Below are 12,615 nucleotides of genomic sequence, written 5' to 3'. Positions count from 1 at the left end.
AAAAATATTTGAGGCCATCAATGTGATCAGGAGATCGATACGAATGCATAAGAATTTGTCTCATGTCATTCCGAGGTCTCTAGGTCCATTTTCTGCATTTTAGACGCATTTATTCTGATTTTTCAAAAAATCAGGATTTTGGGATGAAAATCAAAATAAATGTGTGTAAAATGTAGAAGATGGACCTAGAACTCGGAATGACACGAAACAAGTTCCTACGGGTTCGTATCGATCTCTTGATCACAATGATGACCTCAAACATTATTTTCACCCAATATATTTAGGTGAGTGATATTTGGATATCAAAATCAATTTAACATTTTAAAACTCTAACTTTTTTTCACTAAGTCATACTATCTATAAAGTGATCTAATTATTATAATAATTAAAAAAAATTATTAGATATTTGATGTGATTAATGAGATCAAGAAATCGATACGAACCCATAGGAACTTTTTTCGTGTGATTCCGAGCTCTCTAGGTCCATCTTTTGCATTTTAGACGCATTTATTTTGATTTTTGTAAAACTAAAATTTTGGGACGAATCTTGAAATTCGTCGCAAATCTGCGACGAACTTCCAAATTCATCCCAAAATATTTTTTTTTTCAAGTTATACTTCCTAAAGTTGGAAGATGACCCTAGAGAGCTCGGAATCACATGAAATAAATTCCTATGGGTTTGTATCGTTCTCCTGATCTCAAAATGACCACAAACATAATTTTCAACCAATATACTGATATTTATAAATTTTCTTAACAAGGATTATATATTTCATTTTAAAAAATTCATGAACATCAATATAATTGCTAAAAAAAATATTTGAGGTCATCAATGTGATCAGAAGATCGATACTAACGCAGAGAAATTTGTTTCGTGTCATTCTGCGATCTCCATGTCCATCTTCCTCATTTTAGACACATTTATTCTAATTTTTTAAAAAATTAGGATTTTGGGACGAATTTGGAAATTTGTCGCATATCTGGGACAAATTTTGAAATTCGTCGTAGATTTGCGATGACTTTCCAAATTCGTCAAAGATTTGCAACGAATTTCCAAATTCATCCTTAAATCCTGATTTTTTAAGAAATCAGAATAAATGCGTGTAAAATGTGGAAGATGGACCTAGAGAGCTCAGAATGACATGAAACAAGTTCCTACAGGTTCGTATCAATTTCCTGATCACAATGATGACCTCAAAAATTATTTTCACCCAATATATTTAGGTGAGTGATATTTGGATATCAAAATCAATTTAACATTTTAAAACTCTAACTTTTTTTCACTAAGTCATACGATCTATAAAGTCGATCTAATTATTATAACGATTAAAAAAATTTATTAGATATTTGATGTGATTAATGAGATCAAGAGATCGATACGAACCCATAGAAACTTTTCCGTGTGATTCCGAGCTCTCTAGGTCCATCTTCCGCATTTTAGACGTATTTATTTTGAATTTTGTAAAATTAAAATTTTGGGATGAATCTTGAAATTCGTCGCAAATCTGCGACGAACTTCCAAATTCGTCCCAAATAGGAATGAATTTCAAAATTCGTCCCAAAATATTTTTTTTCAAGTGATACTTCCTAAAGTTGGAAGATGACCCTAGAGAGTTCGGAATAACATGAAATAAATTCCTATGAGTTCGTATCGTTCTCCTGATCTCAAAATGGCCACAAACATAATTTTCAACCAATATACTGATATTTATAAATTTTCTTAACAAGGATTAGATAAGTCATTTTAAAAAATTCATGAACCTCAATATATTTGCCGATAAAAATATTTGAGGCCATCAATGTGATCAGGAGATCGATACGAACGTATAAGAATTTGTTTGGTATCATTCTGAGGTCTCTAAGTCCATCTTCCGTATTTTAGACGCATTTATTCTAATTTTTTTAAAAAATCAGGATTTTGGGATGAATTTGAAAATTCATCGCAAATCTTGGACAAATTTCGAAATTCGTCGTAGATTTGCGACAAAACTAAATTCGTCCCAAATCTGGGACGAACTTGTATTCGTCGCCAATTTGGAATGAACCTGGATTTGCCGCCAATTGGCAACGAATCCATAGATTTGTTGCAAAATTTACTCTAACTTTGCGATGAAAATATTTTTTATTGTGAATTTTGTAAAATTTCCGACGAATTTCATATTTCATCGCAGATTTGTAACAAAGTTTGCGACAAAAATTGATTTGTTGCTATTTCCCGACAATTTTATTTCATTGCTATTTTCGTTGCTAATTAGTAACGATTTAGATATTCGTTACTAAATTTGTTGCAAAATTGTGACGAAAATAATTTATTGCAAAAATTAGTCTCTAAAAACTTGTTTTTTTGTAGTGACATTAAATTGTAATCTAGTATATTTTCTATAAAATTGAGAATGACTCCTTTTATATTTTAATTGGATAGAAAATATATTAGATTTTCTTTAAATAGTACTCAATTGGATGGAAAATATACTAAATTTTTTTTAAATTATGCTAAATTTAAGAGGAATTATATTAAACATGAAAAAAGTCATGCTCAATTTGATATAAAATATACTCAATTCTAGTTTAAAATAATGAATTTAATAGAAATTATATTCATTTTTAGATTTTTTTATACTTACAAAATATGAAGGATAATTTTTTTAAAAAAATATACTCAGATTCTAATTTAAAGTGATTAATTTAAGAGAAAATATATTAATTTTTAGATTTTTTTACCTAAACAATATGAAGGATAATTAAGTAATGGTAATAGCATATAGAAATATAAATAAATTTTTTTACATGAAATTTGTATGTAAAATTAAAATTATGATGGAAGATTTTTTTTTTAATTTACCGAAAAAACTAAAGAGAAAAAAAGAATTCTTTAATCAATTTTTGAAAAGAGTTGAATTGCTATTTCAAAAACATATAGAAATTCATTTTGTTGACAACAAAACACGAAATACGAGAAAAAAAGAAGTTGCTGAACAGCGCTAGCACGGAGATATGCTCAGCGAATGCAAAGCACGAAACGCTCAGCGAATGAGTCAGCACTGCTTACGTGGAGAAAAAAAACAATAAACAAGAAACGGAGTCAAACAGCCAGCACTAAATCGCACGGACTCAAACAGCAAGCCCTAAATCTAATCGCTGCCTCCCTCCTCCTCCACTGTCGCCGCTCCCATCGCTGCCTCCCTCCTCCTCCACTGTCGCCGCTCCCGTGTCTTCTCCTTTCTCCTCCACCTGCAACGCGACGCGGCTCGGCTTCGCCCCACGGCCGCGGGAATCGCTGCCTCTCCCTTCTCCTCCACTGTCGCTTCTCCTTTCTCCTCCACCTGCGACGCGACGCGGCTCGGCTTCGCCCCACGCCCGCAGGAATCGCTGCCTCTCCCTTCTCCTCCACTGTCGCTTCTCCTTGCACCTCCACCTGCGATGCGACGCAGCTCGGCTGCGTAAGGTAGGTTGTGTAAGCAAATATGCTTCCCTTATATTGCTGTCACTGTCGAAGTTACTAATTTTCCGTAGTTCTTTTAAAGCTACTATAGCTCTTCCTGACCTTTAACAATGTTGCTCGACAATGGTGATGATTGAACAATTCATGAACTTTCTTGTCTATTTTTGATGAACCAACATGGATGAATAGACATAGCAGAATCTATTACCTTTAAGATTTCTTTCTATGCAAAGAGTTTTCAATGTATTGGAAGTGGATTCATTCATTGTATCTTCTCCTGTATTTTAGTTAAATTTCATGATTTATTATCCTGCTTAAAGCGGAACCTTGATTGATACTTTGTTGTTTCTTCACAATTCCGACTCATAGTTCTCATTTCAGTTTTCTTAATAGTGTTCTTAAACATTTCTTTGTGCTATTATTTATTTATGTTTGCTAATAACTATTTTGTTTGAATTTAGGTTATAAAATTGTTATGGAGCAAGAACTATTAATTGAGGGTGATGTGCAAGTGTTGGGTGATTCGTCAAGCTCAAATACACTTGATGCTCCACAAGTTGGGATGTATTTTTCATCTGAAGAAGAAGTCCGTGCTTTTACAAATCATATGCCCAAGGTCTTGGTTTTGGTATTTCAAAGTTGGGTTCCAAAAAAGGAGATGATGGTCAGATAAAGTATTTTTCATTCGGATGCTCTAAAAATGGTAAGACCGTTCCTAGAGTGAAAAATTCCTTTTATCCTAGAGCTTGTAGCAAAACAGATTGCAAAGCAAAGATTAATATTACAGTTCAGAATGATGAATTATGTGTCATTACTAGTATTCAACTAGAACATAATCATGCATTAAGTCCAAGGAAGTCAAGACATTTTAGATGCAATAAAGTGTTAGATTCCCAAACTAAGAGGAAATTAGAGTTGAATGATCAAGCGGGAATAACTTTGAGTAAAAGTTTTCAATCATTTGTTGTTGAAGCTGGTGGTTATGAAAATTTATCGTTTGATGAGAGAAAGTGTAGAAATTATGTGGCTGAAGCTCGGAGATTAAGGCTTGGGAATGGTGATGCAGAAGCCTTGAATAATTACTTTTGTCGTATGCAATGTAGAAATTCAAATTTCTTTTATGTAATTGATGTAGATGAAGATTCTCGCATAAGAAATATATTTTGGGCTGATGCAAGATGTAGGGCTGCATGTGATTCTTTTTCTGATGTCGTTACATTTGATACCACATATCTTACTAATAGTTATGATATGCCATTTGCTCCGTTTGTTGGAGTAAATCATCATGGTGAATCTATATTACTTGGTTGTGGTTTGATATCTAAAGAAGATTCAGAAACTTTCATTTGGTTATTTAAATCATGGTTGGCATGCATGAGAGGAAGAGCTCCACGAGCTATTATTACGGATCAATGCAAAGCCATGGAAATTGCAATTCTTGAGGTATTTCCGGACTCTCATCATCGGTTATGTCTTTGGCATATTATGAAAAAACTTCCAGCTAAGTTTAGTAGTCATGCCGATTATAAGTTGATAAAGAGAAACTTGAAGAATATTGTTTATAATTCTTTGACATCTACAGAATGTGATAGCAACTGGAAAAAATTTATCAAAGAATTTAACTTGGAGAAAAATGATTGGTTGAATTCTTTATATGAAATTCGTCATAAGTGGATGCCTGTGTATGTGAAAGATAAATTTTGGGCAGGGATGTCGACAAGTCAAAGAAGTGAAAGTATGAATGCTTTTTTTGATGATTATGTTCATTCAAAAACAACTTTGAAGCAGTTTGTTGAACAATATGACAATGCTTTGAAAAGCAAGATTGAAAAGGAAGATAATTCTGATTTTGCATCTTTTAATTCAATAATTCCGGTTATCGGTGGCAATCCAATTGAAAAGCAGTTTCAAAGTGTTTACACTAACAAGATATTTAAGTTGTTTCAAAATGAACTACGAGGTTTGATGTTTTGTAATACTTCATTTATGAAGGAAGAAGGATCAACATTGTTTTTTGAGGTGATGGAAACTGTATATGGAAAAGATGGAACAACTCCAAAAGAGATTTCCTTTTGGGTACAATATAGTGAGTTACAATGTGAGATGAAGTGTTTGTGTCGTCTCTTTGAGTTTCGTGGAATTGTGTGTAGACATTTGCTTTCTGTTTTGGTAAAAAGAAAAGTCACTACAGTTCCAGAAAATTATATTTTGGAACGATGGCGCAAAGACATTAAACGTGGATATCAAGGAATCACTAATATTTATGATGATTCTTCTCAGCATGCAGAGGAAAGACGAAGATATAATAATCTTCAACCATTGTTACAGGAAGTGGGACAACTTGGGTCAAAAAATGATGAGAGATGTTTTGTTTTAATAGGGATATTAAAAGAAGCAAAAAAAAAGTTTATGGATACCAATATTGGTGATTCATTGGATGGTGTTCAGGATAGCAACATAATACATGAGGAATCAAGAAATGAGAGCAAAAAGTTTCACAGCCCACTGAAAGTAAGGTCTCGTGGACGTCCACCCACGAAAAGAAAACAATCCAAAATTGAACAAATTGAGAAAAGGGCAAAGGCAAAGTCTCGAAAAAAGGTTTGGTTTGTATATTTGGGTGTAATTTGTTACTTTGATGTTATGTTATATTGATAATTTGTATAAGTACATTTGTCTACAGGGTTCTATAATTGATAGAAAGCAAGATGACTTATCAAACATTGAAGAAATTGATAAATCTGCAGGTTTGATTGTAGATTCTTCATTTATTGTATTTCCAGTTTTTTTTGTTAAATCTAAGTGACGATTCTATTCTTATAGAGAGTCAGAGATTGTTTAGATTGGATAAAGAACTGTTGGTTCCTAATGATGTTGTTCAGGTATCATTATTGCTTCTTTCATTGTAAACTTTCTAATGTTTGACATATTACCATCATGTAGCCCTTCTATTATCGGTAACTATCATGTAGCCTCATTCTTTGTATCAAAATTCTGTGTTTTCTATGTAACATTTGGTTTGGAAAGAAAATATTCAAGTGTGTGGATATATGTGCAGACAATGGAGAGAACAAGGTCTTTTGAGAAGCCTATTGATTTGTTACAAATGCATGCTGATTTGTTGAAGGTATCTTCTCTTATCTAGAAAGATACAAATTTTAAAAAGAATTTTTCACACTCCTTGGCTTGATGGTAGATGCTCATGATTCTCTATTTGTTCCAGGAAGGCAAAAGTGCAAAGATGAATTTTGATTAATGATTATCCAGATTATGCTGCTACTGGAATGTAATAGAAGATTGTAATGCATGGAGATGAAGTATTCCATGAAGACATGATAGTTAAAATGCTGCTACTGGAATGTAATAGAAGATTGTAATGCACTTGAACTTTTAAATTTTGTGTATTTAGAGTTTGAAATGAAGCATAAATCTGGTGAACAGGTTATTTCCTTAGGTGATTCTAATTCTTCTTATTTTTATGACATTCTAAAATGTTGGCCTATCATCAAGGGTGATACTGTTAAATCCATAATGGATTTTTATTTTATTTTACTTTTCAGTACGTCAAGGTTATTGGTAAGCACTACATCTATTATCTCTATTGAAGAAGAAAAAGAATTCTTATTTCTTAGCTTTCTCTATTTTGCAGAATGGTAGATCGATTTGTTTTTTAATAATATTGTTAACAAATTGAAGGAGGTACACCCTCTTAACATCAAGAGTAGCCAGCATACTTTTACACAAAAGGGGGCATTCCATTCATTTAATAAAATTTTCTTGTTGATCTTCTATGACAATTAGGTTTTTTTCTAATATTTGTCAACGTTAAAATATTATCACATTTTGAAGATATCATAAACCTTGATTAAGGAACGACAATGAAATCCCAGTTGCAATGGGAGATACTGAATTGTGAACCTCTCATTGCAGATCAGATAATTTGAACATGAAGACTTTTGCAAAGGGAGGAGTCGAAGTGTGAGCTTCACCACATTGCATTCCCTGGCACAATGAAGACTTGGTTTGCAAAAGGAGTAGCCAAAGTATGAGCTTCACCGGATTGCATTCCCTGAGCACCCAAACGATTTGTACAAGCAATGAAGACTTGAATTGCAAAGCGGAGGCATTGATGTGCAATGCTCCACCACGTTGCACACCCTATGCATCAGACATTTAAAGAAATCATATCTTGATATCAAGGACAAATTGTCAAGAATGAGAAATCTTTTCCAATAAAAGATATCATGCAAAACACTTCAAGAGAGAGACACTAAGGACAGCAACTATATTTCATCAACATATACAACTCATCTATCGAAAGAATTTCCCGATACAGACACTATGTCAATAACCACCAAACGCACAAACCCATAACACTGCAGAATCAAGGGTATGCTTAATGTGCAACACTTTTCTTTTGCAGCTTGTAAAGAAACCATTGTAACATAACTAAGAAGGTACATTAAATTATAAAAACACTGATAAGGTACATTAAAAGCTTAGAAACATCCTTCATTACATCTAAAGTTATTTGCTTATAATAAATTACATCAACCATCTCAAAATCATCACAATCCAAGTAAAGACAACTACAACGATAGCAACTCTAAACTTCCTATTCAGTGAACATATTTCATCACTCAACTTTATAGTAACAGAGTTGTTCACATCCTCCAGGAGATCATTGCAATCAATTGCACCCTTGAAACTATTATTTTTCTTCAATTCACTAATCTCCATTTGTAATTTTTTGTTATCCATCTTCAAATGATTAATAATTGCCTTAGTTCTCTCTGACAATTCTGGGTCATGCCATGAGAAGAAGCCGCATCCCCTATCCTGCATATCGAATAAACTCAATGAAAACCCAATAGTTAAATAACATATAAGAGATCTCAATATATAAATAAATTTGATTTTGAAACAATTATATATAAATAAAACTTACTCTAAATCTTGGACATGAAAAAAAGCGCCTTCCTGGATTAGTTTCCTTCCATGACGTCCAGAGGGTAGCTCTTAACCCACAATAACATGATATATTGGGAGTTTCACCTTGTTCATCATTCATGCATCTTCGAGTCAAAGATGTTGCTGATGAAGAGCTGGCTTCCATGGATATTTGTTCCTTTGTCCTACAATTTTTTTCATATCAATAGTTATCCTTAGTTAACAAGATACATACTCTAATCATTTCTCACAAATAATTCACATGCATCTCTGAGTTTCTAAACCAAACTCCAGTGTTGTGTTCACATGCAAAGAAATAGGACCACAGTTTCCTTTGATACAAGTGCCTAGTATAAAAGAAAGAAATAATCCTATAGAAGAACAACTCATCAATCATGACCAAAACATGTAATAGGAAAAAAATACAACAATATAAGAAGAAATGCCAGCACTCTTCCAATCCTAAGCATATCGAAAAGGATAGCTTTGACATGTTGACTTGTGATGAAACTAGTACATAATGTGGGGCAACTAAGAGACCCGAAGCCAGAGATAAAAAAATAATAGACAGTTTGCGAAATCTTGGTCAGTCCATGCTCGACAATATTCAGGTAAGATAGGCTTACTCCAACATTCTGAATGAAAAAGTCTATAATTTGAACTAAGACAATGATCGAAATACAGACATTGGATATCCGAAATACAGACATTGGATATCTCTCAATTTTTCTAGGAATATCATCATCACAAAAACTTGAATTGACTCATGCAAATGACCGAGATAGTCTTCCAGCAAGACAAAGGCAAACTCAATTCATTGGATAAATTGTCAAGCAACATTGTTAAAGGTCAGGGAAGAACTATAGTAGCCTTAAAAGAACTGCGAAAAATTAGTAACTCCGACAGCAATATAGCAAATGAATAACGCAGCGTACCTTAGCTTCCCTCCGAAGGAACTATAAGGAAGAAAATAACCCTTACCTTCCCTCCGAACGAGATCCTCTCCACATCGACCAAGTTAGTGTGGCGTTAGGGCGTGGAGGAGCTGTAGTGGAGGAGAAGGGAGAGGCAGCGATTCCCGCGGGCGTGGGGCGAAGCCGAGCCGCGTCGCGTCGCAGGTGGAGGAGAAAGGAGAAGCGACAGTGGAGGAGAAGGGAGAGGCAGCGATTCCTGCGGGCGTGGGGCGAAGCCGAGCCGCGTCGCGTCGCAGGTGGAGGAGAAAGGAGAAGCGACAGTGGAGGAGAAGGGAGAGGCAGCGATTCCCGCGGCCGTGGGGCGAAGCCGAGCCGCGTCGCGTTGCAGGTGGAGGAGAAAGGAGAAGACACGGGAGCGGCGACAGTGGAGGAGGAGGGAGGCAGCGATGGGAGCGGCGACAGTGGAGGAGGAGGGAGGCAGCGATTAGATTTAGGGCTTGCTGTTTGAGTCCGTGCGATTTAGTGCTGGCTGTTTGACTCCGTTTCTTGTTTATTGTTTTTTTTCTCCACGTAAGCAGTGCTGACTCATTCGCTGAGCGTTTCGTGCTTTGCATTCGCTGAGCATATCATTTCTCGCTAGCACGTGGCATTGGAGATGGCAAGGGGATAGGGAAAGGAGTTGGCATATTCGAACGAAACTACAGCGCCGGGGTCAAGAGCGCGTCCATCGTTGAGGAGGCAGTCATTGATGCTGAGGCGGCGGAAAACGATTGGATCGATGGGGACGGCCGAGCTGAATTCGCCGCAGCTCAAGTGGACGTTGTCCAACGGACAGCCGCCGTAGACGGAACAGAGGTTTAGCACCGACACTGTGTACGTCGGAATCCCACTCGGCAGCGACCCAGACGGGCCCTGCTGCACGTCGATATCCTCAATGCTGCAGTCAGTGCCTGTTGCATCATCCCATTCCAAAAATATTGCAGATAATTAATCACGAGGTGAACAAAGAAGTCGAGCACATTGCAAATTAAATGAAAAAAAATAAAGCAGGGACGAGAAAAAAAATATATTTATAAATCTTAATAGTTAGGCAATTGATTATAAAACATTGACAGTGCAACAGTGCAAAAGAAGGTGACAAGATCGAGGGTAGAATTGGAGAAAAAGACGGGTAGAATGTTAGAAGAAGGGGCAATTAATTAAGACAAAACAGCAAATTTACCGCCGCCGGCTTGAAGCTGCCTGCGTTGGGGTTGTGAGACGAGACTGATCCCGGTTGGATGAGCCTGCGAAAGATAAAACACTACACAAAGAGAAGAACAAATATTAAGCGATCAAATTATACTCGATATATATAAGTTTTAGGCTAAATCATTTAAGCTCTGTTTTCCATCTAGAATCAGTTTATCCGCCTGTATTTTAAAAACCACACTTAACCCCCTATATTTGGAAGTCATAAGTAAAAAAATTAGTAAATACCAAAATAATCTCTTATTTTATTATTATAAATATTAAAATTATTCTAATTGAAATATCTTTATTGGAAAGTAATCTCAGATTTCTAAAAAAAAATTTAAAAAAACTCAGATCATTGTTGGAAGCTTAACATTAATCTAAACTTTTCGAAAGGTGAAGCTATTAGAAGTTTTATGTTTCTTCTTATATTTCTTTCATTCATTAAAAGAGCTCACATTTATTATTTTTCTACATGTAAATATTAGTTGACATCCCGTGCATGTTAATAGTTTTGGATTTATGTGATATATTAAGATATTTGAGTACTAACTTTTAGTCACAATAGTGTATAAATTTTTTTCTTGGATTTTGTAATATCTTTAATGTGAATATTGGTGTAATTTTGTCACACCAACACTTTACTACTGCTTTATTGTATGTCATAGTTGATGATGTGAGGAAATTTTTAATGATGAACTTTATTCCATCTTCATGTGATTTTAGTTCATCAATTTAAATTCTAATTCTTTTTTGATTTGGCGAGAAAGGTAGAATGAGTTTTTGAATGATTATCACTTTCGAAATTACTGTTTTTCTATTGTATATACTGATGTATGTACAAATTTTATGAGAATTTTTTTAGGAACAAGTGAGATTTTTAACCTATATATAAATTAAATTTGGTTAAGGTTAAGCTTTTAATGATCATATAAATTTTTTTATTTTGTATTTCTTTTTTTGTCTAGAATTTTCTAAGGTTATTTTTCAAAATAATTTTAATACTCAAAATAACAAAGTAAAGGATTATTTTGATGATTTATTATTTTTTTTACTTCAGACTATAGTGGGGTTAAGTATTTGTTTTTTTAAATAAGGGAGCAAACTGTTTCTCGATGGAAACATAGGAGCTTAAAGCTATTTATGTTATTATAATTAAGAAGAGAATAATAATAATAATAATAATAATAATAATAATAATAATGCCAGATAAGTTGGTTTTAGCTAACCAAAGGTAAATAGGACCAGGAGCGTAACCGCCGGAATCCCTTTTGCGAACAGCCGTCTTGAATCACCTTTCATTTTCCTTAGATTCTTGTTTTGAAAAAGAGATTCGTCAAAGAAGAAGAAAAAGAAGGAATTTGACTTCAATCCGAGCACTACGGGACCAAGAACGGCAATAAGCAAATGGGAAGGAATAATATGAATCAGATGGCATCCGTACGTGGAGATTTATATAGGGAAAAGGTGGTGGCTTTATCGTAATAATAAACAGACATGAATATCTTAAGAATATGTAGACTTGGAAATAAGTGATATATTAGCCAAAAGATCGATCATTAATTTATATATGATAACTATTTGTTTTCCTTTGTACGTAAAAGGAGATAAGTAAAGAGTGATAGCACAATGGTATAATTTTCTTACTTATTTTACAATCAATTTAGCATTTTCAATAGAGCAATCAACTTTAATTTTTATTATAGAAAATTATTTAAATTTGAATTCTTTGTTTTAAAATTGCCTTCGTATGCACTTTAATATATTTGAAAACACTTTTATTAGTTTAGAGTAAAAAGCAGAACAGACATTTTTTTAATTGGAATAGTCAAAAGGCCTATTTTTCTATTAAAAGAATATCTCATCCTCACATTCCATTTTTATTTTCAATATTAATTAATATTGTATTATAATAACCAGAATTATAACAGCTAAGTATGATATTATAGTCTTGGGACTATGATATAATGGTAGGATATTTAAATTATCAGTTAAGTATCTATAATTTGATTTTTATGTACGGTATATTTATAGAATTTTTTTTTCCAAATGAGATGCACAATCAAAGGATGTTGG

At 34.0% G+C, this 12,615-nt stretch overlaps 2 protein-coding genes across 2 annotated transcripts; one reads left to right on the top strand and one right to left on the bottom strand.

Annotated features, from left to right (window-relative positions):
- Positions 1-4,864: 4,864 nt before the first annotated feature.
- LOC122028993 (protein FAR-RED IMPAIRED RESPONSE 1-like) lies at positions 4,865-6,698 on the top strand. Its single transcript, XM_042587960.1, has 5 exons — positions 4,865-6,043; positions 6,126-6,189; positions 6,266-6,324; positions 6,501-6,569; positions 6,666-6,698. Exons 1-5 carry the CDS (start codon positions 4,865-4,867, stop codon positions 6,696-6,698), a joined length of 1,404 nt encoding a protein of 467 aa, XP_042443894.1.
- A 1,196-nt stretch (positions 6,699-7,894) lies between these two features.
- On the bottom strand, positions 7,895-9,465 carry LOC122030096. The gene is made up of 3 exons (XM_042589253.1): positions 9,374-9,465; positions 8,391-8,577; positions 7,895-8,281 (listed from the first exon to the last, which is right to left on the bottom strand). The coding sequence occupies exons 1-3, from the start codon at positions 9,400-9,402 to the stop codon at positions 7,988-7,990; spliced, it is 510 nt and encodes a 169-aa protein (XP_042445187.1). The 5' UTR covers positions 9,403-9,465; the 3' UTR covers positions 7,895-7,987.
- Between the last annotated feature and the right edge of the window lie 3,150 nt (positions 9,466-12,615).

This window comes from Zingiber officinale, chromosome 10B (genome assembly GCF_018446385.1).
Source record: "Zingiber officinale cultivar Zhangliang chromosome 10B, Zo_v1.1, whole genome shotgun sequence".
Lineage (NCBI taxonomy): Eukaryota > Viridiplantae > Streptophyta > Magnoliopsida > Zingiberales > Zingiberaceae > Zingiber > Zingiber officinale.
This window is presented reverse-complemented; position numbering and strand designations above follow the sequence as displayed.